General features: G+C 41.3%; 1 protein-coding gene across 1 annotated transcript; it reads right to left on the bottom strand.

Moving 5' to 3' along the window:
- Positions 1-259: 259 nt before the first annotated feature.
- On the bottom strand, positions 260-1001 carry LOC105504743 (microtubule-associated proteins 1A/1B light chain 3B). The gene has a single exon (XM_011932293.1). The coding sequence runs from the start codon at positions 915-917 to the stop codon at positions 540-542; it is 378 nt and encodes a 125-aa protein (XP_011787683.1). The 5' UTR covers positions 918-1001; the 3' UTR covers positions 260-539.
- Positions 1002-19457: the final 18456 nt, after the last annotated feature.

The raw sequence follows: 19457 nt of genomic DNA, 5'->3' as shown, positions 1-19457 counted from the left end.
ACACTACCCAAGTACGCACTCCTCACTATCTAACAAAAATTTCAAAGCATTTTGAAAAAAGTCCTAGCTGATGATTGGACACCCTCTATCAGAGGCCTCTTTTATCAGGGTCCATTCAACTTTTGTTTCCTAAGAATCTGGATGATTTCAACTTTGGAAGGCAAAGCAAAACCAGTGGTGGGAGAGGCTTCAGTTGGGAAATAGACTTAGGAATCAGACCTGCCTTTTATCACTTACTAGCAGTGCAACTATGAGTAAGTTTTTTTTTTTTAGAATGCAAAGTATTTTATTTTTAAATTTTTAAAATCTGAAAACAAGCTAGCCTACATTAAATAATATAGTTTCCAAAGCTGAATGTGCTCACTTGGAGCTCGGTTTTCTGCTTGAAACACAAACACAACTTCCTGACACTCCTAGGTGGGAACACTACTGTTGGATGATCTGTGATTAGATGAACTGATCCATCTCAGTTGGTAACATCCCTTTTTTTTCCTTGGTAAGGGTTTAAAAAATTCTAGAATAGATGCATTTTTCTAGTTTTACACTGACAATTTCATCCTGAATGTCTCCTGGGAGGCATAGACCATGTACAGGAATCCATCTTCATCCTTCTCACTCTCATACACCTCTGAGATGGGTGTGGAGACGCTGACCATGCTGTGGCCGTTCACCAGCAGGAAGAAGGCTTGATTAGCATTGAGCTGTAAGCGCCTTCTAATTATCTTGATGAGCTCACTCATGTTGACATGGTCAGGTACAAGGAACTTGGTTTTATCCAGGACAGGAAGCTGCTTCTCACCCTTGTAGCGTTCTATTATCACCGGAATTTTGGTTGGATGCTGCTCTCGAATAAGTCGAACATCTTCTACTCTTTGTTCGAAGGTGCGGCGCTGCTTGAAGGTCTTCTCCGACGGCATGGTGCGGGGATCTGGGCGGCGGCGGCGACGACGCGACGGTCCCGGCGGCTGCTGGGGACAGCGGCGGCTGCGGCGGCGAATCCGACTCTTATGAGTAAGTTTTTACACCTACTAAGCTTGTTCCTCAAATGTAACCTGGAGTAACTTGCTTTCTCTTCAAAGCTTTGGCGTATGTTTTTACTGAGACCTTCTCTAAAAAGTGTTTGGATAAAGCCTGGCATATTGGAAATGTTCAAAAAATGCCCAATATTTTCCTGATACCTTATTGATTTTCAAACAGATGAGGTATATTATTTCACATGACCCCTTGCTGTTGATTCTTAATGTAGCAATCATCTAAAATATGAATTGGATCTAAAATGTGAATATGAATCATCTAAAATATGAATTGGATCATATCGGTCCTTGGCTCAGATCTCTACAGTGATTCTCCATCTCACTCAGAATAGGAGCCAGACTCTTTACACAAATTCTTTACCCCATCTCACTCCACCTCCTCTGGTTGAGTGGGCACAGAAGCCAGATCTCCACAGTACATCTCCCACCACCCTTCCCTTGGGGTCCCTGCATTCCAGCCACCTTGACCTTGTTGCCTCAAGTCCTTCTCTCACTGCCTGTGACACTCTCTGCAGGTATCCCCAAGGCCACAGTCTCCTCAATCTTTTCAGGAATCAATTTAGAAGTTTCATTATCAGCAAGGATATCAACCAGCCCATATAAAGTATTAATAATAAGACCTACCTATCTTAGCACCCTTTATCCCTTGCACCCTGCTGTATCTTTCTCCAAATCACTTATCACCATCAAGCATATCTTCACTACTTTGTTTTTAGTATCTCCTCAACTTGGAAATTACTCTATAAGGGTAGGCAGACCCTTCATTTATTCACTGCAGCATTCCATCACCTTGAACAATATTCCAGTGTTCCAGGCACTCCATATCTATTTTTTGAAAGAAGTAATGAATGACTTTTTTAGTAGGATTATGGTTCATCCTTGCCTCAAGTATTTTATAGGCTCACGTCCGACTGACTCTGAGTTGAAAGCTTCTACCTCACCACCACCAACGCTGCTGCCCAGCACTTGCAGTCACTCAAAGTACTAGAAGCCCAGGAGAAAGAAGGTGGGAGCATGAATACCTGATCTGGCAGCTCTGATAGGGAGAGGAAGGTGGTCTTATAGCTGTCACCTAGCCTCACGCTCCTCCATCTCTGTCACCTGTGACTTTGTCATTATTTGCCTAGTTCACTACACCAGACTCTTCATTGCCCTACTACGCCACATGTCCTTGCTGCAATCTACCCTGGATGTGGCTTTCTGATTGTTTTCATCATCTCATTCATCCATCTGGGATAGCTCCTCCCGAGTGCTTGCGACTTCAGTCCAGGACTTCGAACTGTGTTCATGAACTCCTCTATCTTGTTTCTCTTTCCTATGCAGAGTCTGCTCCCATGTGCTACAGCCTTAGTCCAGATTCAGGCCCCTTCCTGCCTTCTACATGTGCTCAGTGCATCCCTGCCTCCATGACTTTGTTCCTTCTGTTCTTCCAGAATGTTTTCTCTCGTCCTTCTGCCAATCCAAATTCACTCTAGATCTCAAGGCACAACTCAAATCACACATCATCCAGAGAGAGTTTGCCCAGCAATTACTTCATGCTGTATTGATATGTTCTTGCTGTTAACAACTTCTCTACTCAGAGTTATCTGTATAGTTCAGCCTGTAGCTAGCCTCTAATTGTATCATACAATAACAGTAATAACTGAACAACAACTGCCACTTATTCAGCTCTTATTATGTTCCAAATGTATATGTTTCTATTTCAGTATCCATATTAATCTTGCAAGATAAGAATCATCATCCCCATTTTGTAGTTTTAAAAAACTAAAGCTTATATAGGTTAAGTAGCGTGTCCCAAAACGTAGTAAATAATAGGGCTAAGATTCAGTTCCAATGTGCCAGACTATGCAACGCACTCTTTTTCCTCTCTCATATACATGGTAAACTCCCTGGACATTTAGCATAGTATGTGCATTCAGCAGGCACTCAGTAAATACTGGCTGGCTATTTGAACAACAAAGAGGATATACCTTAATTCAAATGTGCCTTGATGAAGCCTTATCTTACAGGAATGGTGAGTAAGGGTATAAAATGCTTGCCCTGCCCTCTTCTCCCCTTTTCCTCTCTTCAGTGGAGATAATGAGTGCTGAACAATGAGCTCAAGGCCTTAAAGAAGGCAGCGTGTTCTCCAGGCTCAACTGTGTCCTTTCAAAGAGCTAGGCTCTGCACCTGTCCTGCTCTCACCATCCCCAGCAGCCAAGCTGTGTCACTGCCACCTTAGGTTGAGTATTTTCCAGGTAGCCCTGGCTCACTGAAGGTATAGTAACATACTTTGGGCTCCAGGATGAGAGGCCCAAGACATATATCTGACCAAAGGAGAGTAGGACAGACCATGCCAGAGCTTCCCCTCCCTGGCAGGTTTTAACCCCATGTCCTGAAGCTGGGCACATGTTGTTCCTTTTCCTCTATCTACTGTATGCAAGAGACTTCACACACACCATCTCTTTTCAAAATCCTCCCAGCCCCACCTGAGCCCAGGGGCTCATCTTCAAAATGCCAATATTATGTAGTGTCCCACCCAAAGTCACTAGACATTAGGGAAAATTCTAATGTGGGGCTGTCTCCACAGTTTATGGGCTTTCCATTAAGCCAGACCATCTGCTTATAGCAGGAGCCGCAAGAGCCAGGTTCTTTATTCTAGCTCAGGACTCTCTTCATCCTGGGAGTCCTCAGTGTTTCCCTCTATAAAATGCCTATGAAGACCCACTCCCCTGAACCTCCAGTCCCTTCCCACCTCATAGGTTACTTTTTGAACTTGTATATCATAATATGTGAATGCACCAAGCATCTGATGAGAATAAGAGAGGAGAAAATGGTTGCTAACTTTCTGTTTGTGTATCTACATGTTTGCATTTTATTCCCTCAACTACCCTAGTATTCTTGATGTAGGGACCGTCATGCACCCACTTTTCGTAACTACTCCCCCATCCTCACCCCAAGTCCCAGGCAGCTTGAGGAATACAGGAAGTGCTCAAGGAATATTGATGGTATAGATGCTCCAAATATAGTGGTGTGGTAGATCTTTTAGATCAACCTTTTTTCCACGGAAAGCAAAGCTCAGAAAGACACAGGGCTGTGAGGATGGCATCAGAGCCCTTGGCTGCTATTTCATAGCACAGGACTCTGTGTGCAATCAGATTGGTCTGTACAGAGTTTTCCAGACAACAAAAACCAAGGAGTACAAGGGTGAGGCCAGTTTCAGCTGTGGGCTGGTTTCTCGCTCTGGGCTAGCAGATCTTTCATTTTATAAACTTTTACAATTTTTCCTAATATGTTTACGTTTTGTGAAATCGTACCAGTTAAGATGTTGAAGGCATATTGATAAGGAAGCCTAGTAAAACAAGATACCATGATCTTTTCCGTTTTAAATTCCAATGTATCTTGGCAGGAGAGGAAACTTGAAAGTTAAGACAAATTAGGTCTGACATGATGATAATCGTGCTTCAAACAGAGTATGAGGCATTTTTACATGACTTTGTTGTTGCTCCTTTCCAAAACCCTGTGAGCCAGGTAAGGCATAGATTATCTCCATTTTACAGAAAAATATCCAAGGGCCTAGACAGTCAAACATCACCTAACCATGGCAAAACCTCTGCCCTGATCTCCAGCCATGGCTGTCAGGCAGGGGAGGGGGAGGAGAAGCCCCCACTTCCCTGGGAGAAGGAGGTTAGGCTGCAGGGTGGAGGACAGGTCAGGGAAGGTGAGTGGGATGGAGCTGCAGTTTCAGAGTTGCTGGCCGGGCAGGACCCCTCCTCCTTCTCTTCTGTGCCGGCACCCCAGGACATCTTTGTCCCATTACTCGTGCTTGCTTTGAGCTCAGCACCGAAGGCCCTGCCTGCTTCCAAGTTGGCTGTTTACTGGTGGGAACTGGGTACCAGAGTTTTCTGCTGGTGGCTGCTCTTTCCCGGATTCTCCTGTGGTATCATATTTTCTCCACTTGTTCTTAAACTCATCTTACTCACCCTCCCCGTACTCGCTGACCCTTTCTCAGGTCACCAAAAGTGAGTTCACTGAGGACTCTAAAATCGCCTTGCCTGTGCATCTCTCTGGAGAGGGCATCTTTTCCTCCCCTGGAAAAGAGACTCAGCTCAGTCCCTCCAGTCACTTTTCTAACCCCCTCTCTCTACCCCAATGCTTAGATATGGAATTTTACCGAAATTCACCCTACCTTGAGATCCCAGTTCTGTAATCACTTGAGCTTTGTAGGTTAGGTCTACATCCCACACCTGCCTCCATTTTACAGCTCAAGGATATGGAGGGATTCCTGCCCAAGCTCTAATGGCCAGTTAATGGCAGATCCAGTTGAGAAGCCCACATCTACAGGTCCATTGCATTCCATTTGCCAGTCACCATGCTTTCGTGCTCCCCATGCCACCGTCTTCCTGAAGACACCCAGTGTGTCCTGGGCCCCCAGTGCCTTTGCAGGTTTCCTGCTCTGCCTGGAATGCCCTTCCCCCATCTTCCTCGTAGAAAATTTCTGTTTAAAAATTAGTCTCGAGTCACAGCTTCCCTGAAGCCTCCATCTACAGAGTGAATTAGATAAACTTCTCTTGTTTTTTAGTGTCTTTTGTTGTTGTTGTTGTTGTTGTTACAGATATATAACATTCTACCACACTGCAGTCTGGGGAGTCTTGCCTTGTTTCTCTCACTAGATTGTAAGCACCTTGAAGGCAGAGTTTGCAACTCATCTATTCCTCTGTTATATCCCTTGACTGTGTCTAGGTCAAGGTTGTGCTCCTGTGAGGACCTCCACATATGATGCTACCTGACCAGCTGGCAGGGGATAGCAGGGAGTCTGAACATTAGAGAATTCGGAAGTAAAACTGAAGGAAGTAAAGTCACTCATACCAAACACTCATCACTATCATGAAGTACACCCTATTAACTACTAGCCTTAGAAGCTAACACACAAAAACTAAAAATGACATATTGGGATACTATTCCAGTATGGTTTCTATCAGTTAAGGTATTTAATAATGCCTGTTTGTCATAGTATAAATATATTAATTTTGTATAATAACAGGAGCTAATATTTATTGGGCTCATTTTGAGCAATTTGTAGGTGTTATTTTATTGAATTCTTGCAAGTACTTTGCAAGGTGAAAATTACCATTGCTATTTTACAGATAGAAAGACTGAGGCTCAGAAAATACAAGCGACTTACAAAAAAGAAATATCTGGACCACAGAGAGTCAACTCATAGTTGTATCTAAGGCTCCAGGGCTCTGAGTGAGTAGATGAGGTTAACAGCTCCCTTTACCATCTGCTGCCCTAAGTAAGGTTGATTTCCGTTTTCAATGTAATGTTATTCTATGTGCAGTATGCTTATAACATTTTGTTTAATTATGTAGTATTCTCAAATGGAGATGAAATTTATGGATTATAAAAGTAGCACGTGTTCACTGTAAAATATTTCAACAGTGTGGAAAAGAATAAAGTAGACTGCTGTACAATGATTTCAGCACCTTGAGATATCCATTGTTAATATTGTGATAGGTGTCCATTCAGAAGTTTTTCTGTGCATATGCATGCATATATACACACACTTTCCTTAAGTGGAGCAATAGTATACATGTTTTGTAACTCTGTTTATTTCCTTAATATATGGCAGCCATATTTCCATTGTTAGGGCGTTTAGATTCATATCTTTTTTGCTTGTTTGTTTTTCCAACAGTCTCATGCTATCATCCAGGCTGGAGTGCAGTGGCACGATCTCGGCTCACTGCAACCTCCACCCCCCAGGTTCACGTGATTCTCCTCCCTCAGCCTCCCAAGTAGCTGGGACTACAGGCGCATGCCACCATGCCCGGCTAATTTTTTCTATTTTTAACAAAGATAGGGTTTCACCAGGTTAGCCAGGATGGTCTTGATCTCTGACATCGTCATCCACCCACCTCAGCCTCTCAAAGTGTTAGGATTACAGGCATGAGCCACCACACCCAGCCCTAGACTCACATCATTTTTAATAGGTGGTAGGTTTCCAATAAGTGGGTATACCATAATGAGACATATATGTTGTTTCCAATGTGTTGCTATTATAAACAATACTATGATGGAAAATTATGGAAGTTCATCTTTTCCATTTTGGCCAGGCTATGAGGTAACCACGAAAGCCTATGTTTTAATTTGTGTTTCTTTGATCACTAGTAAGGATGAACATTTGTTTGTAAGTTCACTGACCTCATATAGTATTTCTTTCATTAATTACCTCTTTTAATTTCCTTAACTTTTTTCTTATTTGGGAGTCTCCCATTTTCTTCTTTGTTTCTGGGAGCTACTTAAATAATATAGTCGGCTCCATCCTCTCATATATGTTGCAAAACACAGATTCAAGTAACCTCAGAGATTGTCTAGTTTAATCCTCCCATTTTATGAGTTATTAAACTGTCTAGAGAAAGGAGGTGACTCACCAAGGTGTCTTGGTTATATCCCTGATTTCTTCAGTGACTCATTAAGATTTATTGACCACTTCTATTTCTAATATACCGCCCTGCTTCTTCTCATAAAGCAAAATATACTTTGAATTGACCAGGAATTGCTATTATAGAGACCATCCTGTGAAGAATGAAAAATAGCACTTTACGTATTTTTGTCTTCTCTGCCTTATGGCTTTTTCCACCCAAGGGTTCTTTTTACTAGACAGGAGAGGAAGGAAGCTCTGGGGAGGAGGCAGCTTTACAAACAGTACTATAGATGTTCTTCTGTTTAGAGAAAGGAAACTAGACATGTAGCAACCCTCAGTGGTCTTTGCAAGCCTGATGAAAACTTCTTGGGCTTCACAATTATTTTAATTAAATTATTTTAATTAACTAAAATTTGTTATAACATTTTTCGTATGGTCATGTGGAGGGTTTCTTGGCTGCTCTTTTTTGTGTTGATTGAGAGCTACTCTAGAAAGTTGCTAAAAGGCCAGGCGAGGTGGCTTACGCCTGTAATCCCAGCACTTTGGGAGGCTGAGGCAGGTCAGGAGATCGAGACCATCCTGGCTAACACGGTGAAACCCCATCTCTACTAAAAATACAAAAAAAGTAGTTGGGTAGGTGGTGCACGTCTGTAGTCCCAGCTACTCAGGAGGCTGAGGCAGGAGAACCTCTTGAACCCGGGAAGAAGAGGTTGCAGTGAGCCAAGATCATGCCACTGCACTCCAGCCTGGGCAACTGAGAGAGTCTTTGTCTCAAAAAAAAAAAAAAAAAAAAAACAAAGGAAAGAAAACAAACAAAAAAACAAAGTTGCTAATAGCTCAGTGCCTCTCCACTGGGAGGATATTTGAAGGCTGCTATCTTGATCTGATGCATACCACAACTGTCTGTCATGCCTTTCCAAACTGGAATTGCATTTGCTTCCCCCTTTGTTGCAGGGAGGCAAATGGCAAAACCCAAAATAAGGAATCATGACAAACAGTATGTACACTTGCCTCTCAGTTTTTTGAATAGATTTCTTATGCTTCATTTATTCTGGGAGAAAAATATTATTAGTACAAGAGCTGGGAAGGGGAACGGAGTTGAGGAAGTTATAATAAAGGTCAATTGGAAGGGAAAATAAGGAAGTGGGGGTAAGGAAGCCATCAAAATGCATCAGTCACTAATAGATGATTCTGTACTTTCTTTCTTAGGAAAGATTGGGGCATGTGGAAAACTGCTTGTCCATTTGTGCACCGCAGAAAGGGAGGGGGAGGAGACCCAGACTCCCTAAAAGGGGAAAAAACATCAGGGGAGAAGCAAAGCAGGTGTTTCCTGCTGCCTGTGCCTCAGAGGAAAGCTTGAAACCCTGGGAGGGGGTTTTCCACAGCGGCACAAATTAGGGGAAGCCATATTTTTCCAGCAGCTTAATTCAGAGGTCAGACACGTCAGCCATCACCTCTCATGATCATCTCTCTTTCTCTCTCTCACTCTTTTCTCTCTCTATCTCTCTCTCTGTCTCTCTCCTCCTGGGCTTAAAGATCTGAAAAACTGGTAAAAAGTTTATACAGAGGTAGCATATAGACAGTTTCTTTCAGTTTCTCTATAACCTCCTTTTTCAGGTTATCTGCTTTTTTTGTTTACTTGTCCATGTCAATCAATCTTTATTTTATTTTTCTCTTTGTACTTAATGGGAGTATTGGTATTAATGCCTTGCATGTGCCTTTCTTCATTTAAAATAAAAATGAAAACAAAAGATAAAGTGAAATATACAAGCAGTATATTATCTTGAGCTTGCACAATGTGACACTAAGAGGTACTGGGTCATTTAGCTCTGCTCCTCTACAGAATTAGCTATAAAACCAAGACATTTATGGAAAGCAATTTTTCATGATACATTGATATGTTAGCTATGTCTTTTAAAATTACTCTCTCTGTCACCCCTTCTCCTTTTTCTCTCCCTCTAACAGTAAGGATCCAGGAAAAGAATAGTAAAATTGTTGTGTGTATGTGTGTGTTTGTATGTGTGTGCTCATATGCACATCATGTGAAAATATTTGAAAACAACTCAATGATTTAAAAATATATACTTGTCTATTTTAGATTAAGGCAGAGTAAAAAGAGAAGAAGAAAAAGGGAAAGCAGGAGGATGAAGGGAATGAGGAAAAGAGAAAACGAGAGGTAGAGAAGAGAGAGGAGAAAGGAAGAAGATGAGTTGGGGCACTCAAGTACAAAGAGAAATCGCCATATATCATCCAGATGTTTTGTCTACAGTAGACCAAACATCAGGCTTTCGGGAAACATTTGGAAGACACAATGCTCCTTTCACTACACAGACAACTGTTGACAATCCTATCGCCTCTTTCCCTGCGTGTATGTGTCTATCCCTTTCAAGCCTTTTTGTGGTCAGATTATAAAGGCCTGTTTAGTGGGTGGGGTGACGTCACACTGACCACAAAAGCTTATATTTCCTGCTACTAAATACAGAGCCCCTGCTGACGAAGTGGTCATTACAGAGGGAGCTTGTTCTGCCGAGGTCACCCCAAGTGGGGATGAAGGCACTGGGGCAGGGGCTCGGTTGAGAGAGCAGAGCCATTATTCCCAAGTGTGTCTGCCTGCCTGCTGATCCTCATCTTGCTAGAACCAAATGATGAAAATAGAAGTCTCTTTGTGCTTCCTCCAGGCCTTTGTCTCTAAGGATGCTGGGGCACACTGGGACGCAACATGATGGGGAAAAAGGAAAAGACTAAAATTCAGGTCTTTGATTCCAGTCTCCCCATTTATAAGCTCAGTGATTTTACCTCTCCAGGTTGAATCCTGAAAATCTCCATTTTACTAGAGAGAAAAGAACCTCATCCAGGGATCACATGAGAGCATGTATTTTAAAGTGACTGGTTTTAGTTTTGAGGGCAGCTGCTATCTTATGGTGATTTCTTTAGTGTTCCCACTTTCCTTGTGCTGATTAGAAACGGTGGTTCTCTCTTCTGAGAGGAGAGATTAAAGGGTAGGTTTTGATTTTGCGCATTTCTTTCTATGTTATTTATTTATTTTTGCAGAGGTCATGGGTGAACAATTTTTTTAATGAAGGAAAATAAATGAATTAAAGTGGTGACTTACCCAGTTGAGCCAAAGAAGCCACACCAAGTGTTAGAGGACCACGGAGAAACCAGAGAGGATTTGGGAGAGATCTCACAGGAAGAGTGGCATCTGGGTTGGGTGTAGTGCCTAGGCATTTGGCAGGCAGAGGATTATGATCATAATGACCATCCCCAGAAACCCCTAAGTATCCCCTGGCATTAAACCAGAGTGGTCTGAGGCCTTATGCTGTAAGTCCTTGGCACTCCAAACCTCAGATGAAACAAAAATTGATGGATGTGTTTTTTGAATAGTTCACTCAATCAGGTTAATTTTGACATTGAAAGAAGCAGAAAACCACTGCTCAGCCAAGATCCTGCAGAACTTTCCTATTCTCCATCCTGAGTCCTTGGCAAAGTAGAACTTAAATTCCCTACATTTTTCTTTCTTTTATTTTCTCCCCGCTCTTGTGAGGGACGATTACAAGCAAGGCCTCAAACCCAGAAAGGACTTGGGAACAAGTCCATGTGGTATTCAGTGAAGGAAAACTTTTGCTTTTATCCATGTAATTGAGGTGGTCTGGACAGCCAGTCTGGATACTCTAACTGCTGGCAAGATTCCGAAGGCCAAGGTTGTGTAGGTTGTTTCTCTATATAAACCAAAGAATTGAAAAACTACCCTGTTCCTTTGGCCTATGTGTGTCCACCAGGCACTTATTGGGTGCGCACTTTCTGCCAGGCCACTGGCTAACTTTAAGGGCCTCCAGTGGGCCTAACGCCATGTTCAGTTCACCTGATCTGAGGCTATGGCGGGCTGGTGTGGCTCAGTTATTCCCCACGAGCTGCCATCCCCTGGCTTAGACATAAAGCCTTAGCTCCATTAATCATCCTTTTCCTGGAGCATACTAGACGAGCTGCTGGCTGGGAGTAGAACTATCATGTTCATTTCCTAATTTTAAAAAGTGTGCGTTTGGTAACAGCTGGAAGGCAGGCTAGAAAGGCAGCTTCAAAGTCCCGCTGTGGGGAAAAAAAATGCTAAGAAGATCCTGGGGCACTTTCTCTTGAACTCACCTCCCATGTAGCACTGACGACTGTCCTAGAAGATGAAGTCTGTGCTGGGGGTAGTGAGGGAGGGCCCAAGGCTTGCAAAGAGGATGAATGCTGTCAATTTGGGCTGGGGTTAGCCATTAAAAGTAGAGCTCTGAAAACAGAACTGGGGAAGTCAAGATGGAAGTTAAAGTATGCTGTTAAGCTAATGAAAGAGCCGAGAAATAGAGAATATGGAGAAACTGGTGGCCAGAGCCCAGAAAAATAGCAATTATGAGAAAAAAAATATCATTTAAAAGGTAGAAGCCAAGCAACTTGATGAAAGCCAAGTCAAATAGCCAAGATATCTTTAACAGACTCAATATAGCTGACACTGAGAAGAACCCAAAAACTGAGGCAATGTTATAAATAGATCAATTCCAGAAAAAGCAAGACTCCTAGGGAGAAGGGTTGGGATGGAACCAGAACCAAAAGATGAGAGCTCTCATTGTTCCACGAGGGAGGGACAGGGTCTCAGAGCAATGGCTGGGTCAAACGTGACAAGGATAATGGAAGTAAAATGATCAAAGGTAGAAAGGTTCTGACACGGTACAATAACAGAGGCCATGCAATGTAAACATATATCAAAACATCGCATTTCAAGCTGGGTACAGTGGTGCACTCTTGTATTCCCAGTTACTCAGGAGGCTGAAGCAGGAGGATTGCTTGAGGCCAGAAATGAAAGTTCAGCCTGGGCAACATAGTGAGACCCCATAGAGAAAGAGAGAGAGAATCACTTTATACCCCATGAATATATAATATATATTTTATTTTTAAAAATAAAATTTAAAAAAATGCAGGTCATGGATTCAGAACTCAGAATGTAGGTAAATTAATAAGAAACTAGAAAGAAAAGAGCATCTTTCTTAATGATTTCAACTGGCTCTGTAGGAAACCACCCAGGTGTTCATTGTCTCCAAAGGGCTAAACCTTGCCTCAGAAAAATGACCTTCTCCTATCTTTCCCGCTGCAGCAAGAACCTCTGGTTTAACCAGTTAGGTAAGTCAATGACAGTCAATCTGAATTATTCCATCTATCTATCAACTTTCTCTATCTATGTAGCTATCATCTATCTATCTATCTATCTATCTATCTATCTATCTATCTATCTATCTATCTATCTATCATCTTTAGGGAAAAAGTATATCCCATGCATAGTTATGATAACAAAGGAGTCATCTTCTATACAATATTAAACATAACTATTGAAAACTTAAAAACTCAAGCCTTCAGTCTAGGATTTGATTTTCATAATCCAAAGCAGCATTCTTGACTGATTGTTTTTCCTTGTGTTGATTCGTATTTGTCTGAATTAATTCGATTGGCTGTTTTGGAATTGCATAAGACACTTCTTCATTAACCCAAATAATCTGTTTGTTGATTTTATAGAGACTAACATATAACTTAATTGACTACATTTTTGTGTTTCTCAAATGGTGTGGTGATTACATAGACTCAATCTGTATTCGTGAGAAGTTTTTAAGTATGCTTTCATTAGCCTAAGACTAGTTTTCCTGAAACCTTGTAAAGTACAGAGCACTTCAGGAGCAGAGAGAATAAATACCTTGGGTGATGCCCAGTGTAAATCTCACAGTCTGGAGGGAATCTTGTGGCCAAGATGAGCCTCGTCAGATGTCAGGCTTTCCAAAAGCAGATGTGGAAGGCTCCTGTTTGTCTCACTCCTGCTGTTCCCCTGACTATGACTATGTTGTTCATGTTGTTTTCAGAACTCACAGCTTAAAGAACCACCTTGCTTTTCTTAGAACTTTGGGGGTGACCTTACTCCTTTTTCCTTTTTTTTTTTTTTTCAAATTGCATGTGGATTCTATATGCAATTAACTCTGTGGAATTAGCATAACTCAAGCTTAGCATTTGAACATGTGTTTCATAGTCAATAGCTTTACACATCCTCCGTGACTGCATACTGTGTTTCAGACACAGATGTAGGACATACAACTGACGTGCCCATCACCAACGCCAATACTGACCCTTGCTCTGTGCTTTGGGCCCTAAGTAGAGCTAGGTCCATGTAGTAGTCTAGTGCCCTCTTGTGGCTTTCCAACTAAGAGTCTTGAGCTACTTTGTAGAATTAGAGCTATTTGTAGAATCACAAGTTTGGGAAGACCACAGTGAAGTTAACCCATGTCCTGCCTTCTTTCCTTCAGTAACACGACCCACCTCCTGCAAAGCATAGTAAGTGATGGGAGACATGTTCTACTCTGAGCTAAGAAAAACACTTTGGAATGTGGAGATCAGGGTACTGAAGTTTAACAGAGACCTTTAGAACTTATTATGCTGTGGATACATAGCATGTGACAAATAAATGTTGATTGAAATTCCTTTGCCAACTTGGCAATGCCTCCCAGTTTTTCCATTCACCCTTACACTTATTTATTCCACCATTTCTCCAATGGCATGATTTGAAATAATTTGATAAGTTTAATCTGAAGGCAAGAGAATTATGAGGACTATAACAAGTGATCTCAAAAGTTTGAAGATCTTTAAGGTGACCAAATCAAGTATCCTACATGGCTCCAAAGAGACACAAATTAAGGTTATAGATGTTGGTAAGGAAGATCTTTTTTTTTTTTTTTTTTTTTTAGACACAGTCTCGCTCTGTCGCCCAGGCTGGAGTGGAGTGACTGAATCTCAGCTCACTGCAAGTTCTGCCACCCGGGTTTACGCCATTCTCCTGCCTCAGCCAAGTAGCTGGGACTACAGGCGCCCGCCACCTCGCCCGGCTAGTTTTTTGTATTTTTAGTAGAGATGGGGTTTCACCGTGTTAGCCAGGATGGTCTCAATCTCCTGACCTCGTGATCCACCCGTCTCGGCCTCCCAAAGTGCTGGGATTACAGGCTTGAGCCACCGCGCCCAGCCGGAAGAACTTTTTAATGACTGTAATTGTAGAACCCTGAAACATGTCTGGGAATAAGCTTCTCATTGCACTGAAACAGTTTAGCAGGGATGGATTAATTTTTGAAATAGACATTTTAAAGAGAAGTTCCCCCTAGGGACTAATTGATCTTTGATAAAAATCTTAGATTTTTAGAATCTAAGATTTTGGTTTTTATTTAAAATCTGAGATTTTAATAAAGATGTTTTAGACTTTTAGTCTACAAATGCATTCAAGAGAAAACACAGCTTCTTTTGACTAGTCAATTAAGTCCCACAGCTAAGCAGTCCTAAGGAACAGAAAAAAATAACTGTTGGATACTAGGCATAGTACCTGGGTGACAAAATAATCTGTACAACAAATCCCCATGACATGAGTTTACCTGTATAACAAACCCGCACATGTACCCCCAAACCTAAAATAAAAGTTTAAAAAAGTCTTCTCTAATGTTTTATATGAAGCAAGTTCATAACTATCATCTCCATTTCTAGCAAATCAAAATTGTGTGTGTGTGTGTGTGTGTGTGTGTGTGTGTGTGTACAGGTGTATGTTTATCCAAACCCATTTTTATAACCTATCTGGTTTTGATTTTCTAGATTGTAATAGGACTTTTGACATTTTCTTCAAAACCTGACATTTTGTCACTTAACTGCTTTTCGTTTTCAGCAAGCCTTTTACATTGATGTCTAATTCTGTATAATGGCCAATTACACATTGGAAAAATATGCATATTTGCTTAATTGTGGTTATATGACATATGATGAGTATGTTCATACATATTTATTAAAGCAGTTATTCATTCATAGCACAGCAAAAAGAAAAAAGAGTCAAAGACTTAATTTCAGGAGGTTATTAATGAAACATAAGAACTTAGTTTTGTCACTCCAAGTTGCAGGGACAATGAAAGCCACTGTCTCTTAGTTCACATCAGCCTAAGCTGCAGAACAGAGGAGATGACTTATGCTTCTCACCAGGATAATTTCTTGTTCTTTTAAAGAGGTAGAATGATGTTACAGGTATGGATCGATTGGATTTCAATTTCTGCTATTGTTTTAGTTATTTTTCATATTTAGTCAATACAATCTTCTCCATGCTTTTTTAAAAAAATCTGTACCATAAACCTTAGAGGGGAAACAGCAAATCCACCATGTCTTACAGAGGTCCAAAACCAAGTTAAAACCAGAAGCCATTGGGTCTTCAGCCTTTGGACCTGAAGGTGGAAGGTGGGTTAGAGAACTGCCTCCCCCATGTCCCTTTCGTCCAGTGGCTTCATCACTCATATTACATTGAGACTGGGGTGGGGAGTGGTTTGAAAGTTTTCCAGAGAGAAAGCTGATTTGTCCTTATGAGCCTAAAACTTTAAAGGTCTTGGGGTTCAAGAAAAGTTCAGGTTCAGGACCCAAAGTGGTTTGAGATTTCCTGCTGTTCTTCCTCACAGTAGTTCCGCTACCCCTCATCTTGGCAGAAGGGCCAATGGCCTATGTCACAGCCTTGCTGACAGCCCTGGGCTACAACAGAAGAATTTTTGCCCCTTCCCATCACTGTGGGAGAGACACACTGGATTGTCACCAGCCTGTGAAATAAACCACCCACCTGGTCTATGGAACCATTTCAAGGCCAGAAAAGCCAGCCTTACTCAGCTGTGCCATATGGGAAAGAAGAAACAGTGTTTTTCCCCGTATGGATTTGTCACACATTAATAAGAGGCATTTGCTCTCAGTCTCAGCCAAATGCCTTGGTTCTTAAAACACATGAGAAGACGTGCTTGACTTAGCTTGCCAGGGAATTAGATATGTACTTCATAAAGTGAATCTAAACTGAAACTGTGTTGGACTATTATGTCCCTACCTCATTGGAGAGACATCCCTGCAAATGGACAGCTAATCTCTTTAATGAGCAAAATACCCGAAGGCTCTTCTGGGGAAAGAGTCCAGCGTTTAACTGCTTCTTGCTGCACAGCTCTGCAACACAAAATTTTAGAGCAGAAAAGGACCTTGGAGATCATGAATTGCCCCCTCTCTCTTTCCACCTCATTTACCATGTAAAAACTGAGGCCTCAAGAGGAAAGTGACTTGTTCAAGAGCATCGGTCTGTGTTGTGGCCTATGACTCTTACCCAGGTCTTTTCACTCTTAACCCTCTTTTCTTTTCTTTCTTTTTTATAAGGGTTTTCTTTATGTGTGTGTGTATATATATATACACACTTTAACTTCTGAAGTGCATGTGCAGAATGTGCAGGTTTGTTACATAGGTATACGTGTGCCATGGTGGTTTGCTGCACCCATCAACCCATCATCTATATGAGGTATTTCTCCTAATGCTATCCCTCCCCCAGCCCCCCAGCCCTGGTGTGTGATATTCCCCTCCCTGTGTCCATGTGTTCTCATTGTTCAACTCCCACTTATGAGTGAGAGCATGCAGTGTTTGGCTTTCTCTTCTTGTGTTAGTTTGCTAAGAATGATGGTTTCCAGCTTCATCCATGTCCCTGCAAAAGACATGAACTCATTTATTTTTTATGGCTGCATAATATCCCATGGTGTATATGTACCACATTTTCTTTATCCAGTCTATCATTGATGGGCATTTGGGTTGGTTCCAAGTCTTTGCTATTGTGAATAGTGCTGCAATAAACATACGTGCGCATATGTCTTTATAGTAGAATGATTTGTAATCCTTTGGGCATATACCCAGTAATAGGATTGTGGGGTCAAATGGTATTTCTAGTTCTATATCCTTGAGAAATCGTCACACTGTCTTCCACAATGGTTGAACTAGTTTACATTCCCACCAACATTGTAAAAGCGTTCCTATTTCTCCAAATCTTCTCCAGCATTTATTGTTTCCTGACATTTTAATGATTGCCACTCTAACTGGCGTGAGATGGTACCTCGTTGTGGTTTTGATTTGCATTTCTCTAATGACCAGTGATTATGAGTATTTTTTCATATATTTGTTGGCTGCATAAATGTCTTCTTCTGAGATGTGTCTTTTCATATCCTTTGCCCACTTTTTGGTGGGGTTGCTTTTTTCTTGTAAACTTGTTTAAGTTCTTTGTAGATCCTGGATATTAGTCCTTTGTCAGATGGATAAATTGCAAAAATTTGCTCCCATTCTGTAGCTAACCTGTTCACTCTGATGATAGTTTCTTTTGCTGTGCAGAAGCTCTTTAGTTTAAGTAGATCCCATTTGTCTATTTTGGCTTTTGTTGCCCTTGCTTTTGGTGTTTTAGTCATGAAGTCTTTGCCCATGCCTATATCCTCAATGGTATTGCCTAGATTTTCTTCTAGGGTTTTTATGGCTTTAGGTCTTATGTTTAAGTCTTTAATCCATCTTGAGTTAATTTCTGTATAAGGTGTAAGGAAGGGATCCAGTTTCAACCTTCTGCATGTGGCTAGCCAGTTTTTCCGGCACCATTTATTAAATAGGGACTCCTTTCCCCATTTCTTGTTTTTCTCAGGTTTGTTAAAGATCAGATGGTTGTAGATGTGTGGTGTTATTTCTGAGGCCTCTGTTCTGTTCCATTGGTCTATATATCTGTTTTGGTACCAGTACCATGCTGTTTTGGTTACTATAGCCTTGTAGTATAGTTTGAAGTCAGGTAGCGTGATGCCTCCAGCTTTGTTCTTTTTGCTTAAAATTGTCTTGGCTATGCAGTTCCATATGAAATTTAAAGTAGTTTTTTCCAATTCTATAAGAAAGTCAATGGTAGCTTGGTGGGAACAGCATTGAATCTATAAATTACCTTGGGCAGTATGGTCATTTTCACAATATTGATTCTTCCTATCCATAAGCATGGAATGGTTTCCATTTGTTTGTGTCCTCTCCTTTTCCTTGAGCAGTGGTTTGTAGTTCTCCTTGAAGAGGTCCTTCACATCCCTTGTAAGTTGTATTACTAGGTATTTTATTCTCTTTGTAGCAATTGTGAATGGGAATTCACTCATGATTTGGCTCTGTTTGTCTGTTACTGGTGTATAGGAATGCTTGTGATTTCTGCACATTGATTTTGTATCCTGAGACTTTGCTAAAGTTGCTTATCAGCTTAAGGAGATTTTGGGCTGAGATGATGGGGTTTTCTAAATATACAATCATGTCATCTGCAAACAGAGACAATTTGACTTCCTCTTTTCTGTGGGATCGGTGGTAATATCCACTTAATCATTTTTTATTGCATCTATTTGATTCTTCTCTCTTTTCTTCTGTATTAGTCTGGTTTTCACTAAATCAGGGTTAGTGGCCATATTCAGCTTCTCGAGAGAGTAGGTTGGGTTAGATGATTAAATATAAATGTGAAGTCTTAGATGCTCAGCCAATTAAAAACCTATAAAGTCAAAGGATACAGAACAGAACACAAAACCAAAGTCAAACCCTTGAGATGCAGGAGTGGATGTCATTATCTCTGTACCTTGTTCAAAATTGCTTAGACTTGTGATCTCATAGAACCCCACCACCTGGGCTCCTCCCCATTCCTCCTTCCACCAGATGTGTGTGGTCACTGGGAGAGAAAAATGGGTTCCTGGATCAAGCTTTGAGGGTATAGAATCTCTAGTTACTTAAAATCAATCTATCCTGAAGGTGACAGCACTTTCTGCTACCTGTCCCCAAGATAGGGAAGAAAGAGTCAAAGTAGAGAGTAGGTAAGAGAGGAATTAAGTCCATCCTCTGAGATGGCACTTCTAGTTTTTTTCTTTTTTCTTTTTTCTTTTTTTGCCTTTATTTGGTGTCTTCCTCGGGAGCCCATTAATTGCTGAGGTATAGTTGATGTTGTATGAACTCATTCACAATTGGAAGATGAAGGTAAATAGCTAGTATACCAAGGAACTGGTGTCCATCTATGGTAGCCCTATTAGAAGGATGTAGCTGTGCTGATAATTGAGCCCTCACTCAAGTGATGCTTTAATACGTGAAATAATGGCAACTTCTTATTGTAGTTTTGTCTTGGGAGCAAAAGAATGATAAAATTACAGTGCCTCATT

Source organism: Colobus angolensis, unplaced genomic scaffold, assembly GCF_000951035.1.
Source record: "Colobus angolensis palliatus isolate OR3802 unplaced genomic scaffold, Cang.pa_1.0 Scaffold95, whole genome shotgun sequence".
NCBI lineage: Eukaryota > Metazoa > Chordata > Mammalia > Primates > Cercopithecidae > Colobus > Colobus angolensis.
This window is presented reverse-complemented; position numbering and strand designations above follow the sequence as displayed.

Excerpts from the sequence above, each read along its gene's own strand:
- LOC105504743 (XM_011932293.1), bottom strand. The coding sequence starts at position 917 with ATGCCGTCGGAGAAGACCTTCAAGCAGCGCCGCACCTTCGAACAAAGA.